Source organism: Miscanthus floridulus, chromosome 8 (genome assembly GCF_019320115.1).
Source record: "Miscanthus floridulus cultivar M001 chromosome 8, ASM1932011v1, whole genome shotgun sequence".
In the NCBI taxonomy this organism is placed as follows: Eukaryota; Viridiplantae; Streptophyta; class Magnoliopsida; order Poales; family Poaceae; genus Miscanthus; species Miscanthus floridulus.
In genome coordinates, this window is record NC_089587.1 from 59,466,024 (window position 1) to 59,493,343 (window position 27,320).

The 27,320-nt window shown below is 45.4% G+C and overlaps 1 protein-coding gene across 1 annotated transcript; it reads right to left on the reverse strand.

The window, feature by feature from the left end:
• Positions 1 to 1,703: 1,703 nt before the first annotated feature.
• On the reverse strand, positions 1,704 to 3,728 carry LOC136472230 (prefoldin subunit 2-like). Its single transcript, XM_066469958.1, has 2 exons — positions 3,605 to 3,728; positions 1,704 to 2,403 (listed from the first exon to the last, which is right to left on the reverse strand). The coding sequence occupies exon 2, from the start codon at positions 2,397 to 2,399 to the stop codon at positions 1,959 to 1,961; it is 441 nt and encodes a 146-aa protein (XP_066326055.1). The 5' UTR covers positions 2,400 to 2,403; positions 3,605 to 3,728; the 3' UTR covers positions 1,704 to 1,958.
• Between the last annotated feature and the right edge of the window lie 23,592 nt (positions 3,729 to 27,320).

Sequence of the window (27,320 nt, forward strand, 5' to 3'; positions counted from 1 at the left end):
TAGCCATGTGCTCATGGTCTCCCTATCCTGAATTCTGTTCTCACTCCACCAATCTCCCTCCTCCCTCCTCTCACCCTTTGTCGACGCCTCTCTTCTTTTCCTTTGCCAGTGCCGCACCACTTCCTCTCCTCCACCATGGCGCCGCTTCTTGTCCCTCCCTTCGGCCAGTAGCGCCCTCCCCACCCTCTCCTCCTCTAGCAATAGTCGTCCCACCACTCCTTATCTGGGAGCCGATATCTACTCGTGGTAGCTAGTCTCTCGTAGCTACAATTGGTTCACAATGGTGAAGGAGCAAGGTGGGCAGTTCAGGTGAGGGGCTTAATTTTTTTTCTCATTGGAATAGTATTGGAGAACTGCCGGTGCACCTCGAGCTAGGGATGAATTCGGAATATTTCACATTTTTTCTTGAATACAAGTATGGAATTAAATAGAGAAAAATCATAGAAAATATATCGAATCTTTTCTAGTTTTAGCATCTAGATCCATCCCAATCTTGAGTGTCCAAAACAACTAATTTTCCTATTGGGAGTGGGAAAGGAGACCACTAATGTTGTACATAGCGGGCTATGGCTTTTAGTGGCCTTCTTCTCTAAAAACTATAAAAAATATAGCGGAGGCTATTTAATTTAGTGTTTTTTTTTATAAAAATATGGATATTCTTAATTAATTATGCACAAAAACATTTGATTGAGAAAAAAAATCATAAATGCAATACTCAAATACATGTATACACTGTAGGAGAACATGTCTCCACGTTAATTACTTGATTCTAGGAGTATTCACTAAATCAATCAATATACTCACGGCTACGACCAACATTCATATTCATTTAGTACTTAGTATTCAATGGTTCAATAATTATTTATTAGTTTTTTTTAAAGTAAAGAACACGGACATTTGCCCTGGACACGATTAGCCGTGCTAAAATATTTTGTGGCTGAGTTAAATAGCGATGTTTGGCGGAGCTAAAACGTTTTTAGTGATAACAGTGGAATAATCAGCAATATTATAGTGGTAGATCCTTGAAAAAGCTGTAACAATAGTATAGCAGAAGCTATGACCGTACTATATAACATACTAAAGTATTTACAACCACGAAGATCACCGAAGATGTGGTTTTTCTTTCTTTGGTCTTTTTTCCCTGCCCTATATCTGTCTCGGCCGACGGCGACAGGCGGTAGATTACAGGGCGTACCTGGCCAGGTGTGTTTACTGGCGCAAAATGATCCACGTCAATTTTGACAAATGACAGGTACTGCTGCTAGCACAAAGATACTCGTACTTCTATGGCGTTGCGCAGTGCACGTACGTGCTTGTGCTCACGTGGTTGCTGTTTATTTTTCTTATAAAATAAAAAATCCAACGCTTCTGCTTTCAGTAGGGAGGCAAATGGAACCCATCGAAAGTCCAACACGGGAGGAGCTGAGCACGAGAGTCAGTCAGGCCTTTAAGTGGCCCAAGAGATAAGCTACAAGAGTCAATGGATTAAGCCCACTGAAGCTTAGGCCCATCATGGCAGCCAGCCTTTTTGTGATTTTTAACTCGCACATATCAGAGTTGCACGAGACGAATACAGAGGAATTGCAGCATGACGGGCCAGCCGAAACATTAATTTGTATTGTTATTCAACTTAATTACACATCGATTTCACCGGTACCCAGTGACCCAGAAATTACCGAAACTCAATTAATCCAGACATGGAATATGAAACGCCCTTAGCAGCAGTAGCAGCAGCTACTCCTCGTGAATAACAGATGCAGAAACATATCACACCTTGTCAAACTATTCCAGCTCCCAAGAGGTCCTCATCCGAGCATAGTACCAGGTTAACACAAAATCGTTGGTTCTACAGAAGCATGTCACCCCGAAACATACACATCTAGCAAAGAGGAGCAACCACCTTACTGTGGTCTAAGCATAATAACTTGTAGCATGCAGGTCTCTCTAATTAACTTCTATTACTGTCCGGCAGGACCAACAAGGACTCCCTGCGCAGTGCCTTCCTTCTTGCCACCTTCATCCTCAGCGTCATTGTCAGCCTTCCGGATCCTGATCTTGTATTTGAGCTCAAACTCGGTGATCTCTTTCTTCTTCCTCTCCAGTGCCTCATGCATGCGAGCAATCACCTCTTCAAGGCCCTCCTTATTGCGCTTCACAGCAGGCAGGACCTCCTTGATGGTCCGCTCTACCAGGACGCCACCAATCATCCTGTAGCACCGCCTTGAGGGATCCAGCGGCTCGATCGCACCGATCACAAGGGAGTGCTCACTGACCTCCATCTCCAGCTCTGTGATCTTCGTGTATAGCTGGTTCATTTCGGTACGCATGTTGGCGTAAGTGTTGGCGATTACTTGTTCATTTATGGCTTCTTTGCCTTCACCACCTGTTCTGCTTGCCATTTCCCTAGTGATGCAGATAACCGGAGAACAAAATCACTAATGACAAAACTTGTGAAGAGACAAGCATCTTTTAAGCACAGGTGCTTGCTAAGAGTTCATCACAGCGTTGGAGGCACAAAATAAAACAGTTAAAGCCAAACACATTGACATAGAAGAAAGACATTCCTGTAGCACTAAATAGAAATCTATCATAAACATCACCAAGGAAGCAATATAATCAAACAAGCAGAAACCAAGGATAAGGAAGTTTTTTTAAAAAATAGTGTTATAGTTTAAGAAATATGAGCAAAGGGGGAAAAGAATTTATACGCTATGCTGCCAAAAGTAATGTTCAGCACTTTGTAATCACCTCAACAACTATTTGAGCAATCTTGGTTACCTGCCTCTCATAAATCATACTATCAGAATTTGCCTCATTTTTTGCAGGCAGTATTTGGCTGTGCACAACTAAATAACAGTCCTGCCTATTAAGTGAGTAAATTTGTCCTCGCAAAAAGAAGTAAGTAGATTTACAGCTTGTTCAAGATGTAAGGAGGAATACGTTATAAGTTAACGATGCACATCCTAGCTGTCAACCGTTTTATGAGTATATAATGGTATAATAAGCATTCAAACACTGGCTTCATGCTCCCTGCTCTAACAGAAATGAGAAATGACAAAAGAGTAACGTACCGAAAAAGGACAATTTGCTAACATCAACATTTAATGAGCATAGCAAATCCTATTAGAGTTAAGTGAGCCCAGAAATCAGTAATAGAAATACTACTACATAACACAAACTTGCCAAGAAAGAGAGAAAACTTGCATAGCAGAGCAATTCTTCAGCCTAGCATCTCCTAGCACCATTCTCCGTTACTACTGATGCAACTTTACTGGCACACGATCGATAATCCGGGAAAGAAAAAACAATTCTTCCTCCCAGACACAAGCACTAGCATCACCTCAAAGCAGGACTATTCTGGATGCAAGTGGGAACTGTCAAAAGCTAATTCAGGACACAAATTTCTCACAGTGGTTTGTTCAGTAAGAAAGAAACATAGGGACCCCAGACATGAATTTCTCGAAGTTGGTAGGCATAACACATGTATAGACTTGTAATTAGATCAAAATCAGATCCGAGTACATACAGATAGACAAATAGCTCAAGCTAGGGTTGGGGAGCTCGGTTTCGCACAGCAGGAAGGGAGGATAAGGGGTGCGCGTACCTGTGGGTGCTCGTTCGTCGCCGGCGAAGGGGCCAGCGGAGACCTGGGCGCCTGGCGTAGGGCGGCGGCGGTCGCGCAGTTGTCCCCACGAGCGAGAGAGAGCACGGCGCGCGCACGCGGCGTGTACGGGAGAAGAGAAGGCACTGGGCAGTAGGACTTTGCCTGGGCCTGGGGCAGGCCTGAAGTGGGCCTGGGGCAGGCCTGAAGTGGGCCTGGATGGGCCTTATTCCCATGAGCCCATGACTGCTTCTGTGGTGAGATAAATTTCGGAGGAAGGACTTTGTAACATAACTGGAAAAAACGTATGTTCTGTCGAATTTTCTCCGCGATTTTACGAGTATAGCGAACAAAAATGTTTCGCAAATCGATCCTTTGAGCATGGAGACGGATGCAATAATAGAGTACTCCGTAGTTTTGAATCCGCATTTATAATACAACATATACTAAACTTGTATCAAATTATAAATTATCACAATCCGAAAACCACACTTGTTAAAACCTTTGCTAACACCCTTATGAAAGCGTAAATTGTGTTTTGGCCCTAAACTTTCAAGCTGCAATCCTAGTTGCAATATGGAAAAGACTTCTTTGTCTCTAAATCAAACAAGATGTGATCACCAACCACCCATTGTTCCGAGATGGCTGTCCTAAGTCGTTTTGATTTTAATCTATCCAATCATCAAACATAGAAACCCCAAATGGAACCCTAATCGCCCTAATAAGATGTTTAGTAGCCCACAAGTTCAAGCCACAATGAAGCGTGCAGAGACTTGTCATAAGATCTCAACTTCAAGAGCAAGAAAGGATCAAGTGCCAGATGCAATGTAACCAAGGCAACTGTTCGGAGTATCTACCAACAAAGGATAACCTGATGGGTAATTTAATTTTACTAGAACAAGAGCAGCCTAAAAACGGCAAGCAGAGCATAATATCAAGTCTCAACTTCAACTTTTGTACTCGTGGTACTGTCGTTAAGCTATTTTAGATACAACCATGGTCAATTGAGGAAGTCTCAAGTTCGACTAAATTAACAGAGGCGAGCCTTTTAAGGGCCCCATCACCTGAAAATGGTTCCCATTGTTAATCCATTTAGAGATGGTAGTGTCTTCGTAAATGGATAGACCATCTGTGAAAATTAATGTGTATTTTTGGACACAATGATATATTCAACCTCTGCTAATCCAGAGGTTGTCTCCAAAAATCGATTTTTAGTAGTGTGTTTATGATACACAGGGGTAATTCATATATATTGTCACTCTCAAAATTTTAACCAGACGTGATACTCTAGGAGTTACAACAACACAACATGCTTAAACCCGGAACAAAAACTGGTTCTTAAAGGGGTTGTGACCCGTTGTTATGGCTTTTTTTTTAAGTAGGAAGGGTTCTTTTCTATCTTGTTCACTGCCTCCGTGTCATCATGTCATGTCATAGTTGCTGTTGACATCAACAGGTGATTGGGAAGTTGAAAATCGGATTAGAGATTTAAATACATTGAAAAGGAATAGATTTGGGCTAAAAAGACAGCCCAGTAAACGGGCCTAGATCGGTTTACCTATTCAACGACCGGCAACAAACAAAACCGACCTAGGCTGTTTTCTCTAGCCTTCGGCCGCACCCCCATGTAAACCAACTTGAGCTGGTTTCCGCTGTTCGAGCTAGTTTCAATCCTAACTCGACGGGAACTTGTCCAATATCGTGGAAACTTGCAGACCTTGTTTGGAAAAGGTTCATTACTAGGATAATACCACCCCTTATATATATATATCAAAGAATTACGACCGATTGAGATAATATATATACAATCGATCAAAAAATGAATCTACTACTACCCTATTCTCCTACCTTTAGCTCTTCTAACCTTCTACTATCTAGCACATCTCTTGACGAGAGTCGTTGGCGTGTTTTAGGTTGCCTTACTGACCCTAAATCAACCTTGTTGTGCTTCTACCCTATGGGTCTTCTCGGGAGGTGTTTGTGAGATTTTCGTGCAAAAACAAGCATTGAATCTGCATAGCCAACCAGCTGGTTGGCCTTGTTTTCTTTTACCTCTTCCGTTGCGTGTCTCACCGTGTGTGCGGCCTCGGATGATCTAATCCTAGCTAGGTCCCTAGCTGATGTGTGACCGGAATTCGCGTCGACAAAAAAAGCAGTCCAATATACGCATTGAAGAGCATACCAAGTCAAACGCGGCAACTATTCCTATCCTAATGAGTATATCTTGATTGTTAATGACGGAATCAGCACATTGATTCCCTATCAGCTGGACCATTTTGTGACTAGAATAGAAAATCCTACAACCATCCGATCATAGGCCATTTTGTGCAAAAAATGAAAGTCCACTACTGGACACGGGTTCTTTGCCGAGTGCCCTAAACACTCGGCAAACCCAAGTTTGCACTCGGCAAAGAGTTTGCCGAGTGTTACACTCGGCAAAGACCCGTCGGCATAGCTTTTGTCGGCAAAGGGTTCTTTGCCGAGTGCAATATATCGGGCACTCGACAAAGCCTTTGCCGAATGCCACGTCAACACTCGGCACTGAAAAGTCACCGTTAACGGAAAGGCCCGTCTGACGGCGCCTTTGCCGAGTGGTGACGTGGCCGACACTCGGCAAAGTTTTCCTATTTTTTTAAAAAAAATCTTCGCCGAGTGGTGACATGGCCGGTACTCGGCAAATTTTTTTTTTATTTTTTTTTCAAAAAATCTTTGCCGAGTGCCACGGTTCTAGCACTCGGCAAAGTGCCCAGTTTCGCCGAGTGCCGTGACCATAGCACTCGGCAAATCTGGGACCTGAGCCAGTTTTGCTCAATTGTGCCCAGTTTTGCCGAGTGCTATGGTTGTGGCACTCGGCAAAGAGTCCTTTGCCGAGTGCAACACTCGGCAAATCTGCAGAAAATTCAATTTTTTTATTTTTGCTTTCCATCACATATATTCTCACATTATTGTCACAGACAAGCAATTCACATATATTCTCACAATATATATCACACATGCATCATAATATATACCACACATGCCTCCATCACATCCCTCCATCACATGCCTCCATCACATACACATCCATGACAATATATATCACATCCATCACAATATCCATCACAATACATATATGTCACAAGTATTTGATCCAACACAAGTCTAAGTGCAACATAAGTCCATGAAACATGAAAAGAGACAAATCAAAGGCACCTACTACCACCCTGGCCACCCGGGCTATGAAGAAGGGCCACCTAGGCACCTAGGCTGTGGAGGAGGGCCAGCTAGCCACCCAGACTGTGGAGAAGGGCCAGCTTCACTTGGATGCGTCGAGTGGTGCCCTTGAGGAGTCGGGTTCGAACCCGTGGATGGTGGCTGCACAAAGGAAAAGCGAATTCATGAGTTTCTATAGGAGGGTCGCACAAGCTAAAGCAATAAACAACCATACTCACCGGACTAGGTTCAGGAGTACGAAGCACTAGAGCGAGGAGCGAAGGTGGCACGGCTATACCCGTCGTGGCCTGAAGGTTCGCCATGAACACATAAAGGTCCTACAGCCTCTTCTCCTCAGCCTGCCTCCTTAGCTCTTGTTCCACCTGCGAGGCCGCCTACGTGGCCTCTAGCCTATACACCTGGGCCTGCAATATTTCACTCGCAATGTTTCAACAATGCAAAGGCAAGATATATGTAAAAGCAATGAACGACGAATAAAACAGGACTAACTTGGAGTTCCGCCACCTGCTGCTGTGAACTCTGCTGCCGAGGTCGTATAGGGAGGGAGGAGCTCGTGCTCGTTGCTCGAATCTGGGAGAGGGTGGGAGTAGAGGCTGTGTCAACTTGGCTGTCCACCATCCAGTACCGGCCGTGCTGCTTCCCTCCTCCAAGCCTCATCACGAGGTCCGCATCCAGAGGCTGGGAGGCCGGATCGAAGTCCTCCCCATGGCACCTGCGAGCCACCGAGGAGTACTTGCTGAGCTTGCTATGGACGCTCGTGTTGGTGTACGCCTCGGGTGGGTCCTCCAGGTTGTAGGTGAGGTCTAGGGCTGTCGCCTTGCCCTTGTGTGCTAGGGCATACGCCATGAACTCGTTGCACTCCTGGCCACCATGCGACTGGGACTGTGAGGAAAACACCAAGATGATTACAAGTAATGAGAATTGAGCGTTCGAATGAATAAAGAAATAAATATAAAGAGCGTTACCTATGTCTAGGCATACACGCCGAGGTGGCGGTTGCCTTGGTGGTGTGGTACACCACCCATCTGTAGGCGGCAGTCCCGACAGATGTTGTGCTTTTCCATCCACTCATTTGAGCACCACCTGTCCACAATGGCCGCCTAGCAGGCTCGGTCCTTGGCGCACCAATCAGGACACATCTGCAGACCATCAAGTATATAACATGTCAAAAGATGAAATGAAGCCTACCTATTCTTCATGGAAGGAATCAGTATTAATGTTTCATACTAACCTGGAGGTATTGCTCCCTGGTGAGCATCATGGTCCTGGCCTCCTGCTTCCTCACCACCTCACCAAGGACATTCCCGTTGTAGTTGATGATGCACTGGAGCCGCGTCTCGTGGTACAGGTCTGAGAGTCGGTGCCTGCAGACCTTGTCCTGCACTCGCTCCGCCCGGCCCTCGTACCCTGGGGCGCACTTGAAGAAGTCCTGCATACATGCATCATGTATCATTTCATTATTTTAGGAATGACCAATGAATACGATAAATTGACCAATGTAGTGCGATGAAGACTTACCCAGTGCTCCTACTTAATCCACGCCGCCTTGGTGCCTACGATGTTGTCTGTGGCGAGGGCAAAGTGGTCCCACGTCTAGGGCGGCGTAGTCACGTTGCCATTGGTGCCTGCGACGGTGACCATGCCAGGGTAGTGCTCCCGAATTAGAAGGCTTAGGATGCCATTGATCTGGCGTACCTGGCCAGCTCTAGACACAACTTCCCAGTTGCTACACGAGTCATTAAGAAGAATTATTAGTCTCCATTTTGATTGTCAACATGTCATATGAACAAGTAGAGAAAATATGAATGGTTACATACCCGTCGCCCACGGGTCAAATCAGCGGGCGCTGGTGAACTAGGATCGGCCTCCATGGGAGGGTCGACGGCCCGCGCAAGTAGACGGTCGACCCACCAGAGGAAGAGGAACCCCCTGCTATCGCCGCCTCCTCGTGGCCAGACGAAGCAGAACACCATGCTGTCGCCACCTGGTCGTCCTCGTCCCCCACGGCTGCCCCCTGGTCACCCTCGTCCCTGGAGGCCACCACCTGGTCCTCCTTGGGCGACGGGGCGCGAGGCGTAGGCCTCATCCTCAGACGGCTGTGGGGGCGGCCGGTCCTAGTCCTCCTCATTGATGTCTCCGCCGGTGGCTCCTCGTCCTCCTGAGTAGGGGGTGTCGCGTAGAGCGAGTGGATCAGCCTCTGCCTTCCCCTAGGCATTTTGTCGAGTGCCTACAATTACAAAGATGCAAAATGAATTTGTAAGTCCTTATAAAGAGATGCAAAATGAACGAAACATAATTGCAAGTTAATAATAATAATAATATAGTATTACATGAATTAGAAATAATCTCCCTCGTCATCATCTCCCTCGTTGTCATCATCTCCCTCGTTGTCATCGGCATCACTATCAATATTGTCGAAAAAATCGGCCTCATCTCCAACGTTGTCATCATTGTCATCGCCTAAACGTAACCGCTCAAGCATTTGTAAGTCGTTGGCATTTTGCACCTCATCTCCATCGTCCTCATCAATGTCATTGTCTACTTCCATGCCCATCAGCGAAGACATGTCCATGTCAAACCTCCCTTCTAGCCCCTCTGGTTGATAGAACTCTCCATCGTATGTGTTTGGGTCAAAGATGTAATCCTCATCGTTCGGGACAGGCACTTTACCGTGCGGCGATACCTTGTGCACAAGGTACCAGCCCGTAAGATTGAGGTCTTTTTGGCACGCCCATGGGAGATAATAAACTTGCATGGCCTGTTGAGCCACAATATAGACATCGTCGCCTTGATAGATGGAATCCTGTCAAATTTCGAATTGCCCAAGCTCAAGGGTCGTTCTCGTTACATCAGGATCGAACCAATGGCATTTGAATACGACTGGATTAAGAGGTTTGCGACCCTCAAATCTGAGATCATATATTTCTTTGAATATGCCGTAGTAGTCGTGGTCATCGGTGCCAGGCGTACAAACTCCGGTATTCGTGGTTCTTCAGTTTGGGCGACTCTACTCGTGTCTTGTTGTGTGAAAGCGATATCCATTCACATCATAAACGGTAAATGACTTGACCTTATAGGCGAAGCCATTGGCAACCTGTCTCAACTCATCACTCATTTCCGCATCCGTGCTGGCCTGCAAGGTGAGGCTGGATAAATTGTTACATTACTCGCTCGTACGAGCAAAGTGGTGAGTCAAAGATAGAACGAGGTAAATTGGACGGTACCTTCTTACTAAACCAGAAAATGAAATCGGGCACACCAACTTTGAGAAGGCTATCTTGTTCTTGAGGGGAAGGAGCCCAATCCTCTTGCCAGTACTTATCTAGAAATTCCCTGAAAAAACGAGAGACAAGGGGGTTGGATGGATGGAGGATAGTGACGGTGTATGTAACAAGCTCATTGAGAACTTACCGCAAATACGGGTTCACTTTGTCAAGGTTCAACAACACATACAGCATGATAGTGCGCCACTCATCATACTGCAAGGTCTTGGTGCTCGACGCGCTTGCGCTTCCGAGTTGCCCTTTGAAAAGGCTGAGGTTCGATGAACTCTTGTCGGTGTTGTAACGAGGGGGTGGATTGTGCACACTTGGAAGGTTGTCCTTATAATATACTGTTGTGAAGTTTGACACCTCCTCCATAATGAATGCCGCTACCACGGACGCCTCAATTTTGGCTTTATTTCTACACTTTTTGCGAAAAACCTTTAGACATCTCTCGATTGGATAGCACCAATGGGCCTGCACGGGACCCCCCATTCGTGCCTCGTACGGTAGGTGCAAAATCAAATGCTGCATCGGCAGGAAGAAGCCAGGTGGAAAGATCTTCTCCAACTTACAGAGCAACACAGGTGCCACTTTCTCTAAGTCAACAACCACGGCTCAAGATAACTCCTTGGCACAAAGCTAGCGAAAGAAATAGCTCAACTCTGCCAGCACGCGCCAGACATTCTCGGGGACATATCCCTAGGTCATGGCAGGAAGAAGCCGCTCAATCCATATGTGGTAGTCATAACTCTTCATCCCTAAGACTCACATAGTAGACAAGTTCACCCCCCTCCTCAGATTCGCTGCATACCCATCAGGGAATATTAACGTCTGGATCCACCGCAATACCTCCTTCCTTTCATCCTTTTTCAAGACAAAATCGGCATTAGGCCTTTTTCCATTTCTTGTCGGGCGTAGGAGACTTCATCACTAGCTTTGGTCTATCGCACAACGTCGCCAGGTCTAGTCTAGCCTTAACATTGTCCTTTGTCTTATCAGGAATGTCCATGAGTGTTGCCCAAAGTGCCTCGGCGACATTCTTTTCAGTGTGCATTACATCAATGTTGTGTGGAAGAAGGAGGTCATTGAAATAGGGGAGCCTAGTCAAGCCCGATATATGAGTCCACATGTGATCCTGACCATATCCAATAAATCCACCTTTGTTGTCATCAATTTTGAGAGCCTCTATCTGAGCACGGACCTCGGCGTTGGTCATCATCTGAGGTGCAGGGTCAGTGACTCGAACACCTTTTGTGAAGTTCTTGATGTCTCATCTGAATGGATGGTTAGAAGGGAGGAATCGACGATGTTGGTCGAACAAAGAGAACTTGCCACCCTTCTTCAACCAATTGAACCTCACAGCTTCCTTGCATACTGGGCATGGGAACTTCCCGTGAACACACCACCCACAGAATATGCCATACGCTAGGAAGTCATGCAGAGAGTACTGGTACCAGACATGCATTTTGAAGTTCCTCTTTGTAGCTCGGTCGTATGTCAGTACCCTGTTTTCCCAAGTATCAATCAATTCGTCAAACAGAGGCTCCATGAACACTCCCATATTGTTCCCCGGGTGTCCGGGAATTATGAGCGACAGGAATACGTTCTTGGGTTGAAACATGACGCCGGGGGGGGGGGGAAGATTTAGGGGGATCATGAACACGGGCCAACAAGTGTATGGGGCCACCATCATTCCATACGGATTGAACACGTCTGTTGCCAGCGCTACACGTACATTCCAAGCCTCCTTAGCTTTACCAGGATGTTTACCATCAAAGTGGACCCATGCATCACCATCGGATGGATGTACCATCTTCTCAGAATTGTATCTTTTGCCATTTTTGTGCCATGTCATCTATTTGGCGGACTCCTCTATCATGAATAGCCGTTGGATCCTCGGTATGAAAGGAAGGTACCGTAGGACCTTCACGGGGATATCAAGCTGCTTCTTCTGGCCATCACTAGAGTCTACCTCCAGAAACCTAGAGGATTTGCACTTTGGACAGTGCGTTGCTTTCTCGTGTTGTTTCCTAAATAGGACGCAACCATTCGGACAAGCATGGATCTGCTGACGGCATCTTCAGTGCACGAAGAAGTTTCTGTGACTCGTACATGTTCTTCGTCAGAATGTGACCCTCCGGAAGCAGGGTCCCAACAACTGCCAACATAGCATCGAAGGCGTCTCGACTCAGGCTATACTACGACTTGAACCCCATTAGGCATCCAACGACATCCAGTCGCGAAACCTCGGTCTTTTCGTGAAGGGGCTTCTATGTCGAAGACATCATGTCATAGAACGTCTTTGCGGTTTCCTCTGGTTCCTCCTCCATTCCTTCACCAAACTGTGCCTCATGAAAGTCATCCATCATGTCTGGTACCCTGGCATCACCATCAAAATCCTCGAGGTGTTGTCTCACCACCTCCTCTCTCATACGATCCGCTTCACCATGGAAGATCCAGCGGGTATAGTTTGGCGTGAATCCAAACTTGCAAAGATCTTCCCCCACCTTCTTCCTATTTTTTCTTTTCCTGTTGTCACATTTGCTACAGGGACACGACATCCGACTCGCCCCTTGAGTAGCCGGGCCAAATGCATGGTCTAAGAAAGCAGAGGTATTGCACATCCATTCTGGGGTCATCTCTGCATGGCCCATGTACATCCAGTCACGGTTATCCATCCTCTGACATATATATATAGCGAGTAATAAAACCAGCAATTGCATCTACACGGCGTTCCTACTATCTAATAGGTGAAGGATAGGTCCTAATCCCACCCGCGGATGCATAGATGAGGTTAGTCTCCATGCTCTACTCCTATCCGAGATAGAATTTCGGTAGCACCTCCCCGCTGTTCTCCCGATACACGTCCTGGCAGGGAGAGTGTGTATCCAGAGAACAACGGGGAGGTGCTGCCGAAACTCGGCCTCGGACCGGAGCAGAACATGGAAACTAACCCATCTACGCATCCGCGGACTGTCCGAAAAACATGGACAATCCGAAATAGATACGATTGGAAGTATGAAATACTTCCAATCGTATCTCTTTTGGACGGGAGACGCCTGACTGGGTGACGTTATCTACGACCATGCATGATACGGGTACAGGAGTTATACCTAGGGTGGTGGTGCAGTCAGGCTAGCGGGGCGGTGGCGAGTCGAAGCTATGGCGAGTCGACGCTGTGCAGGCAGACCGGCTCGGCGCGGGGCTACTCTGGATCGGCTCTTCTCTGCAAAACAAGGAACAAAAGTCTGTCATTTTTTAAAAAAATTGGCAGAACCTCCCCTGCACGGTGAGATTTCCAAAACCTACAAAAATCAACGGCACGATGGTCGGCAACCATATAAACATCCACAACCACCTCCAACACCTCCACCACCTCCACCACCGCCACCGCCACCTATCTCCTCCTCCACCTCCACCGCCACCTCCACGGTCACCTTGCACATCACAACATAACAACACGGGAGAAAAAAAGGTGAGAGAAGGGCATACCTAGCGTGTGCGGTCGTCGGCGAGGGCGGACGGAAGGGCACTCCTCCTCGGGTGGGCGGGTCATGCTCGGCATGTCCGCCTCCTCCTCTCTTCCTCCTCTCCTTCTCCCCCTTCTCCTTCTCCTCCTCTCTCCTTCTCCTCTTCCCTCTTCCTTCTCCCTTCTCCCTTCTCCCTTCCTTCCCTTCTCCCTTCTCCCTTCCTTCCCTTCTCTTCCCGGCCGGGCTCCTCCTTCTCCTCCCCTTCTCTTCCCTTCTTCCCTTTCTTCCTTCTCCCCTTCTCTCTTCCTCCCTCCTCTTCCTTCTCCCCATCTCTTCCCTTCTCCCCTTCTCTCTTCCTCCCTCCCCTTCCTTCCTCCTCTTGCTTCTACGGCGCCAGGACGACGGCGCTGCCTAGCGACGGCGTGGGCCGGCGGCATGGGCCCATGGCGGCGGCGCGGGCGGCTGCGCGGGGCGACGGCGGGCCGGCTGCGCGCGCGCAATGGAGCAGCGGCCGGCAGGGAGCGCGGATCCGGCGGCGCATGCGGGCCAACGTCGACGGCGGCGGCGGCGGCGCTGTGCGAGAATGTGTGTGTGAGTGTGTCTGTGGAGGGAGATAAGGCCGATGTATTTTTTTAACCCACAACAGCTTTGCCGAGTGCCAAGATCTACGGCACTCGGCAAAGAAGATTCCCATTTTTTTTATTTCAAAATCTTTGCCGAGTGCCAGGCGTTAGGCACTTGGCAAATAATTAAGTTTGCCGAGTGCCAGGGATTGGCACTCGGCAAACTATTTTTTTTATTTTGGCCACCAATTTTTTTGGTAGCCCTAAAACAGTACCAGGAACCACATATTCAAATTTGGCACATTTTGACTGATTTTTTCTATATTTCATTAGTTTATTCCATTTTGTTGTTTTTTTCGGAAAATGCGAGTTTGAACTGCAGGTGCATCGAATATTGGATTTGAATGATTCGAAAAATGACATTCATGTTTGTGAGTGTAAGGTTAGGCCAAATCCAGGAACTGACCCAAAATTTCTATCAACTTGCTCACGGGGCAACGCCACCAAATTGCGTGCGAGTTGTTTTTTAATTCCATAAAATGCAAACGAAATCGAAAAAACATGAAACTTGTGGAGATGCCGTGTTATCGTATGCGTAGGCTGTGGTAAAAATTTGAGAAAGTTTCGAACATGTTGTCATGTACCATGCTTACAAACCAGGACATCTCCACGTGTGATCACGGTTGGGAATTGGTCAAATGATATTATATTGCCGATCTCATTCCGACTCCTAAACTCCATGGCATTAATGTGCCGTTGGTGCTCAAAGGGGAAAGCTTTGAGCAGCAATAACCCTCTGCCCTTTCCATTTCAGCATCTTCATTCGCTAGCTCCTATCTATCTGACTATCTCATCGCCTCCTCGCCGTCGTTCAATTCGCACCCAAACCCTAGCGACACATGGAGCAGGAAGCGCCGTCACGGGCACCGCAGCGGTGCAGCACCACCATCGTCGACACCACCACCGCTGGAGTTGGAGACGACCCTTCTTCCTCATCAGACCACGCGCTCCGCTGCATGATGACGCCCTCCACCACGCAACCTGAGCTCCATTCCTCGCCTTCTCTCTTCTCTCCTCTGGCGCTTACCCCGCCGTGCATGTCCTCCTCCTCTGCTGCCGCCTGTATTGCAACGTCCTACGGCTACGGGCAACCCGAGTTCCAATCCTCGCCTCCGTCTTGTCCACACCCACACTCTGCTTCAGCGAATCAGGCTCAACCTCTGCTAGCTCCATGATTCCTAGCTACCAGCAGATCCCGCCAGTGCCCGCGTTTGATGGAAGCTCGCTCCACGCGCGCGGGATCTCGCACTCGCAGCCTTCGTTCAACACGTCAGCTAAAATTGTTTACACCGATCTGGATGATGTGCCAGTGTTGTCCCCGCTCTCGAGCCTCGAAGGCCAGCCGCCGCAGCAAGCACAGCCCGCGTCGACGACGTCGCCGGAATGCTTTTAGGGCAGACAGATAACTTCTTCAGCTTGGCGCAGGACACATCGATGCAGCCTTTGTCCTCCCACTCCTCGTTTGGCCCGATACATGGCGTTTCCGATCTGGAAGAAGCGCTGGCTGTGCCCCAATCCCAGCTCGCCACGCCACTCCAGAGCCTTGGAAGCCAGCAGCAGCAGCCGGCGCGTCCCTCGTCGCTGGCACCCAGCCTAAGCTTATTAGGACAGAGCGATAGGTTCGCCGGGTTTACGCAGTCGACTTCGGAGCACCAGGCGCCGCAGCAGGGCAGGACCAGGTCATCGTCTCGGCTGGCTGGTCTGCCGCCCGGTGGCGGCCGTCGCGCTCGCGCATAGACAGCACCACCTTTGGGTACGTGCAGCCGCCCTCTTCAAATTCGAGGGTAGCTCTGCCTCCGCTGCCACCAAGCCTGCATAAGCCTCCATCACCACCGGTGAAGCAAGCGCTCACCTGTAGCGAGAAGCCAGGGCAGGAAGCAGCGTTGTTCATGGGGACGCCGTTTGAAGACATGGCGGGGCAGCCCCTGCTGGACTCTGCTTCGAGGGAAAGGTTTCAGCTGAGCTGTAGTTCGTTCATGGACAGCTCCATGGTCTCAATGCCAAAGCTGAGCATTGGAGCTAGTGGTTCTAGTGGGAGCTTATTATTCACTGATGCCGAGATGGAGAAGATCAGAAAAGAGGAGCGCCTTAGCCATCTTATGAAGACGGATCCTAAGAGGGTCAGGTATATGTGTTAATTTCCTTCACCATTGTAGGCTTTGGATGTACATGTATCTACCTCAATCTATGTGTATGAGAGTGGTTTGATGTGGAATTTAGTTAAAATTCTACACCAAACTACTCCTGCACACATAGATTAAGGTGGATACATGTGCATCTAAACAAGCCTGTACGTGGAAACCAGAGATGCATGGGTGCTTTACTACCCTGGCATATTGAAACTGGAGATCGATCAGCTTTGTTTCCTCTTGCATTGTCAAATAAATTTTGTAGGATGCTAAAGAACCGTGAAAGTGCAAAGAAGTCAAAAGAGCGCAAAGAAAACCACAGAGTTGGCCTGGAGGGCCGGCTAAGGGCGTTGGAGATGAAGCACGAAACATTATCAAGACAAGCAAAACTACAGAAGGTTTGGTTGATTCTTACTTCTCACATGTCATCTACAAGATGGTGAGCATTTCTGTGAGTGACAACTGACAATGCAAATACGTGTTGAGTAATGCAGGAAGGATTAGCTGAGATTGCATCTCAGAACAGGGTGCTGAACACCAGGCTACAGGAGCTGGACCAGCAGCTGAAGCTAAAAAAAGGTCTATATGATATATCTTATATATCCTGTTGCAATCCATCATTTGCAGTTTATATCCCCTAAAGATGATACAATTATTCAAATCAATGATTATATATACTCATATACCTTTCGATCGGTAATACATGCAACACAGCAAATTTAATTTTATATTTTTCCTAGACTTTCATATAGATAGGCCCACAAATCTCAAAGTGAGGATCTGAACCGTAAACTTTTTAGTAATTTACTAATAAGGGCTTAGTGAACCATTAGAAAGGGTCTAAATCTTCACTATGAGAGTTTATGGGCCTAAATGAGAATCCAGGATATAGTCTAAGGATACAATGCAATTCACTCTTAATGTATGTATTTTTGAGTTGATACCTGATTTGATATATCTTCTTCTACAAGTTTTTTTAGTCGTTGTGTTGCATACACATTTATATTATAGGAGTTACTGAGGCAGATAAAATTTTTGCTAGCAACACTGTTGTGTGTTTCTTGTGGGAAGAAGATACTTATATACCATATATAGTTCATGTTCTTGTGTTGATTAAAGCAACAAATCAGTCAAATCACACACAATTCTGCTAGTGAGATATACCTCAATATGTCACTAGAAACATATTGCTACAAAAATTACATTCTATTAGCGCGCGGTAGATATGCCTACTGTTGTTTCATTAGCGGTAGTAATGCTAGGTCTCAAACCTCCTATGGTTTTATATGTATGTTCCATTGGCTTACAAAATGACTGCAATAAGAACATTAAATGTAAACAACATCTAGACTGTTGATATATTTACCGTGCTGTGTGTACATCTGAATGTGATGATTAGAGTTACAGATAAAATTACAAATATATTTTTTGTTTCCTATGTTCCAATGCTTTGCTATTTAGCAACAAATAAACCCTAACATTGCATATATGGGGTGAGGTTTGAATATGCGCTGACTATAACTATTGGATGATGATAATTACATCTGAACAGTATGTCCACATTGATTTATCTAGTATATACCTATTAATTAGCATATGTCTGCTCATAGAATATTTGTGTGCCATATGCATCCAAAGTCACCTCAAAAGTTTTTCTCAATCAAATTGTGAAAAGTTCATTTTCCAATTTTTTTATTCGTGTACTAGCTTGATCCAAAGTAATTGTGTATATTTCAGTTGTTGACTTACAAGTACGTGAATTTTTTTGCATGCTTTAAGTTGAGATGAGTGATGACACATGCATGCTATATTGGAAACCATGCACGAATTCAATACAAACATGTATATACACATTACCTGATTATCTCTGATTTTATCGTGATGATTACATGCGGTAAATTTTATCTAAAAATTAATAATTTTGCTATTTATAGCAGTTTTTAAATCAATTTCTTGAAAGGATATAAGATATTTTTGAGTTGCTGTAAGGATAGAATGGCCCAAGTGGGGGTTCAAATTCGCTCTAAAAAATTTAAAGCAATCTTAACATAATTAAACACTACTTCACCACGCCTTGCCTAACTAGTCGTCGACAACTCCGGTATTTTTACCGAGGTATCGAGAAGCGCGCAAGCTTCCCCCTAGTCCTCGTTGAAGCCCCTCGCAAGGGTCAAGCTCCCGGTTGGGTAACTCCGTGGATAGCCCCGGGCCTTCCCCACGCGCAAGTGGGTCTCCGGTGTGCCTTCCGGCAAGCATCTTCCGGACCGCTCCCCGCCGTCTTCACTATCAAGCTTCCGGCCGAACCGCCACGGGCCTTGTTCCCTTCGGTACACGGTGGCGGCCACACCACAAACGCGGTTGGTGTGATCTCGCAAGACTACAAGCCCCTCCGATGTACAACAATGGTGTGCGCAAGCACCGAGTGGTAAGAGGTATGTAAACCTCACTAAACACTAGGCCTAAACCTAGAGCAAGCGCATAAGCGGTGGTCTAATCAACCTAAGCACTTCGCAAAGCACCTACGCTAATTACCTAATGAATCACTAAGCACTATACAAGTAGAGATCACTAAAATGGTGTATCAACACCCTTGGTATATTTCCTCAGCTCCACTATACTCAAATGGTCGTTTGGGGGTCTATTTATAAGCCCTACTGAAAAAGTAGCCGTTGGGGATGAAACCCACTTTTCTGGTACTGACCGGACGCTGCTTTCATTCTGACTGGACGCGTCCGGTCGTCCCGACCGTTGGAGCGTGCTCATTGATCGGACGCTAGGCTAAGTCCGGTCATCATCATTCGGATGTGTCCGGTCGTGCTGGCGCCGCTCTGGAACCTCTCTGGAAATGATCGGACGCTGCACTTCATGCGTCTGGTCATCTAGTGCCGCTGCATCCGGTCACACTGAAAACATTGCCATGACAATAAACAGTGTCACCGGTGCGTCCGGTCACTGCTTTGCTCAGCGTCCGGTCACTGCTGCTCAGCGTCTGGTCACAACTGTCAATGCCTGGTGTTGCCAAGCAACTGATCGGACACATCCGGTCCTTGTTAGGGCCGTGTCCGGTCACCTCTGCCGAGCTCATTTCTTCGCGATCTTGCGTCAGGCTTGGTTCTCATCTTCGTGCTTGGACTTTGCTTGATATATTGGGTCTTCTCTTGTGCTTCTAGAGTCTTGCTTATGGTGTTGATCGTGGGATCATCATGTCGCCTTCGTGGAAGTCACGTCTTGCGCCCTATTGAACTACAAAACAATCACTTGCAAATTCATTAGTCTAATTTGGTTGTGTTGGTCATCAAATACTAAAATCCAAAGTAAATGGGCCTAGGGTCCATTTTCCTTACAGTCATTACGTCGCTGTTTCCCTCGGCGGCACGTATGACGATCTCGTAGAGGTGCATCCACTGCTCGGGATTAGCCTTGCCGTCGTAGGGATCGACCCCGAAGACCTTGAAGCCTATGGGCCACTATACTGCTCGCAGCCTTGCTGTGAAGGGGTGAGGTCCCATCGGCTCGATAGCGGGGAGTGGTCGAAGGCCGACGGGGTCACCGTGTTGGTCGTCGTACTCCTGTCGACATTGGAATTATGCCTGATGTCGCTGGGCACGACTGTTCTCGATGCGATTGCAGGCATCGAGATTGGTGTTGATGTGGTCGTAGGCATCACCATGCATGGGTTGATTAACCTCTTGGTTGGCGTTATGAGCTGGTCATTGATTTTGTGGTCCTTGTGATCCAGGATTGATGGCAACATTGCCCCTGAACCCCCCTTGGACGATCTGGCCGCTATGGTAATGGCTCCCCACATCACGGTGAAAACTATGGGGATTACAACTGCGTGCGGTTGCGGTCGAATAAGACAAAGCCGGGTTCTGGATGTTGTTGACTTGGACCTAAACTGCTTTAAGTAGTGCTTGAATCTTGAGTACCTCCAGCGTTGGTGGGAGTCTAGCCAACTCGTGGGTAGCCACAGCCAGATTGACACTCGGTGTCTGCTCTACTTGCTGGTTGTCCACCATGAGGAACTCTTGTTGAAGATTACAAGCGAGAGGCAACGTGCCACCTCCAGTAGCTTGGGTGGCATTTTCTGCTTCTTTGTTGCGACGTCGCTGGCGATCAGCGTTCCTAGTTTCATGCTCACGTCGCCGGACACTGGTTTCTCCATCGATAGCGATGCTATCATGGCTAACCATGAAGAGCTCTCTCCCAAAGCCTGGAGGGAAAGGTGGGCAGGTCCTGGTAGAGCCTTCGAAGTTTGGCTCCGGGCTTTCCTCCAGGATTGTTTGGAGCGTGTCATCCGGAGGGTCTGTTCGGATTTGCACCATGTTTATCATTGGCGCAGGCTGGTCGGCCTCAAGGAAGTCAATCTAATAGAGGTCGTCGACGTGGCTACGCTCAGCGTGGTCGGCGAGAAGATGGTGCACGATGTCCTGATAGATTGGATCTGCAACCACTAGCCCAAAAGGATAGGGCCTCGGCATGCTCTCTGTTGGGACGGGGAGTGGTCGGCGTTGAACGGTATGCCCTTCGGGAGTTCTCGTGATCACCAAATCTTCATCTTGCCACCTCGGACGATGTGCACGAGTGGGGCGCTCGGTGTTAGTGGCATGGTGACCTTGGAGTGCAGGAGGTTCGTCGCTCGCTCTAGATCGATCTAAGACCGAATCCACGAGGAGCTGACATTCCGCTAAGTGGTCCATGACCCGATCGATAGCTTCGATCAGATCATTATTGTTGATGGATCTCTTAACCCAGCAGCTAGGTGTTAGGATTGGAGATGTTGTAGATGTTGGCACGATCGGCGTAGGGTGATCCTGCACCGCTTCCATGATCTCTCCATTGCTGTCAGGGCCGATGATCCAAGTCATGGATCTGACCATGAAGATCTAGTCTGGCTCGGGAAAGGCCATGGAGCTTGGGAAAGTGACCATCTGGTTGGCCATGGAATCACACGCACACCCCTACCTGGCGCGCCACTGTTGATGAAATCTGGTCGGCAGTCTATAGAGTGGTATACCCACGGTAGTAGATGAATTGGTGGAGGTGCGTGTAATAGGAACCGGATGGTGACACAAGGCGTAGAGAGAGTGATTTAGATAGGTTCAGGCCGTCTGATCGACGCAATACCCTATGTCCTATGTCTTTGTTGGATTGTATTGAATATGAGATGAATTCGAGGGGTGTCCCTACCCGCCTTTTATAGTCTAGAGGGCAGGGTTACAAGTCGGTTAAATCTAGATCTATTCAGGTATATGGTATGTATTTACAAGGAATACGATATCTATCATATCCGAATAGATCCTTCTCTATCTCCAAGATTTCTTCCTAAAACCGTGTGATGCATGCCGATCAGTGTCTTGCATCACACACCTTCTTCTTATGGGTTGGACCTGTCCTAGTGGTGTGGCCCATGTCCTTTGCCGTGGGTACCTAGGGTTATACCCCCATAGACACTAGAAGCGGGTATATATAGGTGGGACCTTTAATTCCGGTTGGTGGAGTCTACCGGGATTAAAGGATCAACCTCTAGTCTCGGTTGGAGCCAAAACTCGGGATAAAAGGCCAGCGGGACCTTTGGTCCCGGTTGGTGGATCCAACCGAGATTGAAAGGTGACCTTTATTCCTAGTTTGTATCATAGACACGGACTAAATGTCTCTGCTGCAAAAGCCTGCTAAACTATCCATTGAGCAGGGGATTCTAGTCCCGATTGGTTGTTCCAACCGGGACTAAATCTCCTATTACTCCTAGACCAAATTCTGGCCAGTACTAAAGCCAAAAACCGAAAGTCTATTATCTGGTAGTGTTGCTACTATCTAGTATGCTCGTATATAATTAATTCGGGTACTTTATTAGTATATACGAGTGTTGCATTCGGGTGGTGATCACGCGTGGCTGTGGTTGACAATGATCGCTCCCCCCGAATTGCCGATGAGTGGGCAGGGGCGCTACCGGCTGCCCTTCCCTAGCCCCTGGGTGATTCAACTCTCATTTTTTGATCCTGCGTCGAGCTCACACTAAAACAAAACCAAGTCTAGTTGTGGCCAAGAACTTCAAGCACACTACAATATTGACACGAATATAAGTGCAGCAAGTAAATGGACAAGAGACAACTAATTTTTTTTGTGGTATTCTTGCTACAATCTAATGTAAGCTGGATCACCTACTAAGGGTGATTAGACTCCCTTGATTCACAAAAGGCTCAAGATCTAGGAGTACCGTACCCATTCTCCACTCTGGATTGGTGAGTCATAAACCAAGCAAAATCATCCTAGAGTCTTCCAACAATCTCCTCCAATGGAAGGTCACCAAGAACACCTCTGAGTCATCTAGGTGGTGGCAAAGACCAAAAGTAATATAATAAACCTCAACCTTCACCTGAACTGATCCCAAGCAAAGAACCTAAAGACATGCACGCAAAATCACCACTCCAACTAGCAAATCATTAAACTTGACATGCAAATGCTCTCCAATCTCCCAAATAGCTTTTTAGATATATGTATGTGACGACCTAGTCAAAGAGAGACCCAAAAGAGTTGTTGAACCCATATATATATATATATATATATATATATATATATATATATATATATATATATATATATATATATATATATATATATATATATAGACCTAGGAGAGCAGCTAATAATCATTGGACAAAAATATGCATATGCAAGGATCACTAGATGATGTGCCAGTCACTAAGCCCTATCATCAGATCATACAGTGTTTAGTAGAAATCTAACATTTTTAATGGCTACTGTTGGTATAAATTAATACACACAGATAAATCCTAAGCGCACGGATACCGCTGTAGCTTTCTATGGTAGAACCACCCAAATTATGCTAGCCCACGTGTACCCATCATTGTCCTGAAGACCTCTGACTACTGTACACGAAAGCTAGATAATCTGGTAGTCTGCCCGGTGTCCTTGGAGAACCATGAATCATCCATATTTTACAACTCATACAGGATCCACAATGGAGTTACCACAACATTACAACATTGAAACAAAAAATTTATACATCAGAGTTGCGGAAGATTTACAACATTAGGTTACAAAACATGTTATGTACCTTTAAGTAACACTTGAGTTCTAAAAGTTGAGTAGAACTATGGAAGTAACTTAAGTGAAGTACCTAAGATAGAAGTGAGTACAACCCTTCTTCCTTCATTTTCTTCCGATTTCATGTGGCAACTCGCTAAGCTCCAAAAACAAAAGTTGTTCACCTTAATCTGCTCTCCATCTTTGCTTTAAACGCCATCTCCTAGTTCTAATTGGTTAGAGAGATCAAGAGAGAAAAATAGAGGTAGATTAAAACTAGATTCAGAACATTCAGTTAGGGTTTTGTGGTAGAACTATAACACCTCGGTTGTTAGTCACAAGTTAAGCAGTAGATTTGGACTTAAGTAGGATATGTCAAGCAATGATCATGATCTCTAGTTCATAATTTTGAAGTGATGATGAAGGTGTTGAGGTCAAATCTATGAAATTGAGTCTAACTTAAACTTGGACAACACACCTTTGCTTACATTTGGACCCTTGTTAAGATTAGGCATGAGTAATGTTAAACATGCTTATTTCATGTACATTGCATCAACATGCATCCATAGTGAACTTTAGAAAAGTTTCATGAAGTTTGGAATAAAAAAGTCACATAAAATGATAAGTTATAACCTTTCTTGAATTGCTTCATCAGGTGAATGGGAATATGGGATGTCAACCAAACCTTGATACCTTGACCAAATGACTCTAATTGAACTCCAAAACAAAATTCATGAAGGGTTCGTGTTGAGTAAATGTCAAGAAAATGCCTCAATTGGTCGAAAATCCTAATTCCAGGGTTTAACGAGGTGCTACTTTGACTAAGACAAAACTATGATTTTAGGACCAGATATGAAGTTTGACATTTAATAAAAGTTGAACTTTGAGTGGAGTACAACAAACTTTATTTTTAGACCAAGCCCTGATTCAACTCCTAAGTGGCTCAAACAGTGGTCTCAAGTTTGAATGTAGTGCTCTTTTGGGCTCTCAGAAATCTAAGTCCCTGATCAGCAACAACGAGTTGACATGTTGTGACATTTTTATCTTCCAAATTCATATGGTAACCCAACTGGATTCTTTAATATGAGTTGGAGTACACTATGTAGAGGAAACAACTAAACACTTCTCATCACTTTTGGTGCTCGTTTGGATGTTCAAATTGAATTTCAAAAACAGAACTTCGCACTGTTTTGTTCCTGACTGGACTAAATGTCTGAACTCCGAATTTCAGTTTCATGTACCCCATTTTGGAGCCTTGTATCTTTCAAACTAAGCTGAACCAATCCTAGATCCTTTAAGCAAAGTTGTAGTTTAGTTTAAGTAGAACAACTTTTGTTTAAGTATCAAGACCTAGTTCGGCCTCTAGCATAGCCAAATAGTGGACCAAAGTTTGAATCCAATGCTATTTATCAGGTTACAAAAATCGACTAAGTCTGGGACTGAACTTTTTCAGTTTACAGTTTGCAAGTACCCCACTTTGGGAATTAATACTCGCAATCCATTTTGATTTGGACCAAACTCTTTTAATCAAAGTTGTAGTACTCATGTAGCTCTATCACATGGTGCAATTGGTTGAACAAATCACTAAATAATTTGAGAGATATGAAGGGGAAAATATGGAGTTTCAGTCATATTTTTGAGGTGGTATTATCAGCTCTTTAGCTGATTTCGAACTGGAGCTCGTCATGGCCGACCATGCGCAGGGTCTCAACGCCGCGTGGTGCCCTCGCTGCCCGCATGATCGCCACATGGCCCACATTCATTGATTTGGAGAAGCTGAGCGCCCTCCCTTTCTCCTCTTGCTCTCATTCTCTGTCTCCCCCTTTCACACTCTCTCCCTCTCTGTTTCACTCGCCATGGCCGCCATTGCCGGCGAGTGGAGCTGCTGCACCACCGCTGCTCCTACCTCCTCCATCTTCCCTCCACCCAACTAGCAGCCACACCTCCTTTCCCTTGGCATGCCTCACCTTCTGCACTCCTCGCCATGGCCGCTCGTTGCCATTTTCCTCCGGACGCCGGACCCTATGGCTTGGAGCCGTTGCTGCTCGTGGCCCGGCCTCGTCAGGCCATCTTCGCCCGAGCTACGTCCCTCCATGGGTGCGCATGGCCCTGGGGATGCCGCTGCCGCAGCCAACGAGCTCCCCGTTGACCCAATTGGCCTCCTCCTCGTCGATCCCCTGCTTGGCTCTGTGATGAAGAAGAAGAGAAGGGAGTGAAAAAGGAAATAGAAACTCTTTTGTGATTCCAGATGCAAAAGTGCTAAAGAGAAGAGTTTTTAGATCCGGGCTTGCCTGATTGGAGGAAAGTCCAGGGTTCCAGATGCAAAAGTGTTTTTCCTTTTATTTTTTCTTATATGCATATAAATCGGCTAAAACTTTGAAAATTTGTAGTAAATTGCAGAAAAAATCATAAAATAGAAAATGAACATGTTTTGAAATCTTTGTGAGTAGCTCTATGCATTAGTTCCATAATATCATATGTTTTAGTAGAAAGTTTTTACTGCACATAATTATCATTGTACATTAGGGTTTTCTAGGAATAAATTCATATATATAGTTGTGGTGCTCCAAATGATGTGAAATTTTTATAGTAGGCTATTGATGTTATATGTGTGCTGTGGTAAAAAGTTCAGGTTTATTAGTTCATGTGTCACTGAGTTATTAATTTAACTTGTTTAGTGCTTGATAAATGGTTTTAAATAAGTTATAATTTTTATGAAGGTGTAAAAATGAAAAATGTTGTTCCTCTACCTTTGTATGATTTTGTGCTACCATAATAACATATAATATGGCTATGTGTTTTCATAAAATAGTGTGTTTTAGATTTATCTTGCTCTCACATGTTTTCTTGTATTAGCAATTTGTCTTTTAACCTGAGCATGTAAGATTTATACAATAATCATTTTTTGTCATCATCTATCTCTCATAAAAATTTGAGATCCAAATGAGATGTTTGCAACATCACCTATAATTAATATATAGGTTTTTATATATAGAAAAGATAATAAAAGTTTGTTAGTAGATGCTTGTGTTTATGCCATGTAATACTTCTAATCATTGGTGCTAGGTAATGTGATTTCTTGGTTATAGTTAGGAGTTACATGGAGCTGCATATATAGCAACAAAATATTAGTTGTTAACAACATAAATGGTAAATACATATAGTTGTATCTCTGCTGTAGATATGTTGAATACAAAAAGTTATAGATAATTTTCTTATCATAATTGTCCTAAAATTTTATGATTTTAGTCCTGATGGTTTAGGAGTTATAGATTTTATAAGTTTGCTATCAGCTTTTGCATATGCTCTGTTCAAATCTAAAAGGTTGTGTTGTTTGACTTAGATAAACTTTGAATCACCTCTTGAGGATAATAAATAAGTTGTATTGCTTTTCGCAAGCTTTCCAAAATGTTAGAGCACACTCTTTTTGGTGATCTAGAACTCTAGTTATAGCTGTTCAAAGTGGAACGACAAATTTCTGTCCAAATCTGGATAGAGATGCCTTCTTGGTATTGTTTAACCTTGTTAGCTGTAGAACCATATTCAGATGATAATAAAAAAGTTATATATAACTTAATAATATTTGCATAAAGTTAAGAATCATGTTTGTTGGATGATTAAAACTCTAGTTATGCATTTATGAAGTTTATGTCAGTTTTCTGTCCTAGTTTGAGAAGATCGACTTGTTAGTGTTTTTCACCCTTGTTAACCTTTGAATTAGCTCTAGGTGTAAATAACAAAGTTGTATACAATTTCCTAAGCTTTCCAGAAAGTCTAGGATCACCTCGTTTGATGCTGTCACACCCAATTTTAAGGATAAAATTGAATGCACCAAAACTCATGTGTGCCCAGGAATCAATCACACACACAAGCTGACAAATTACATAAAGTATCATCACGGTGTCTCATACATCAGAGTTATAATAAAACTTAGTCTTATACATCACAGCAGAATAATAAAAAGATAATAA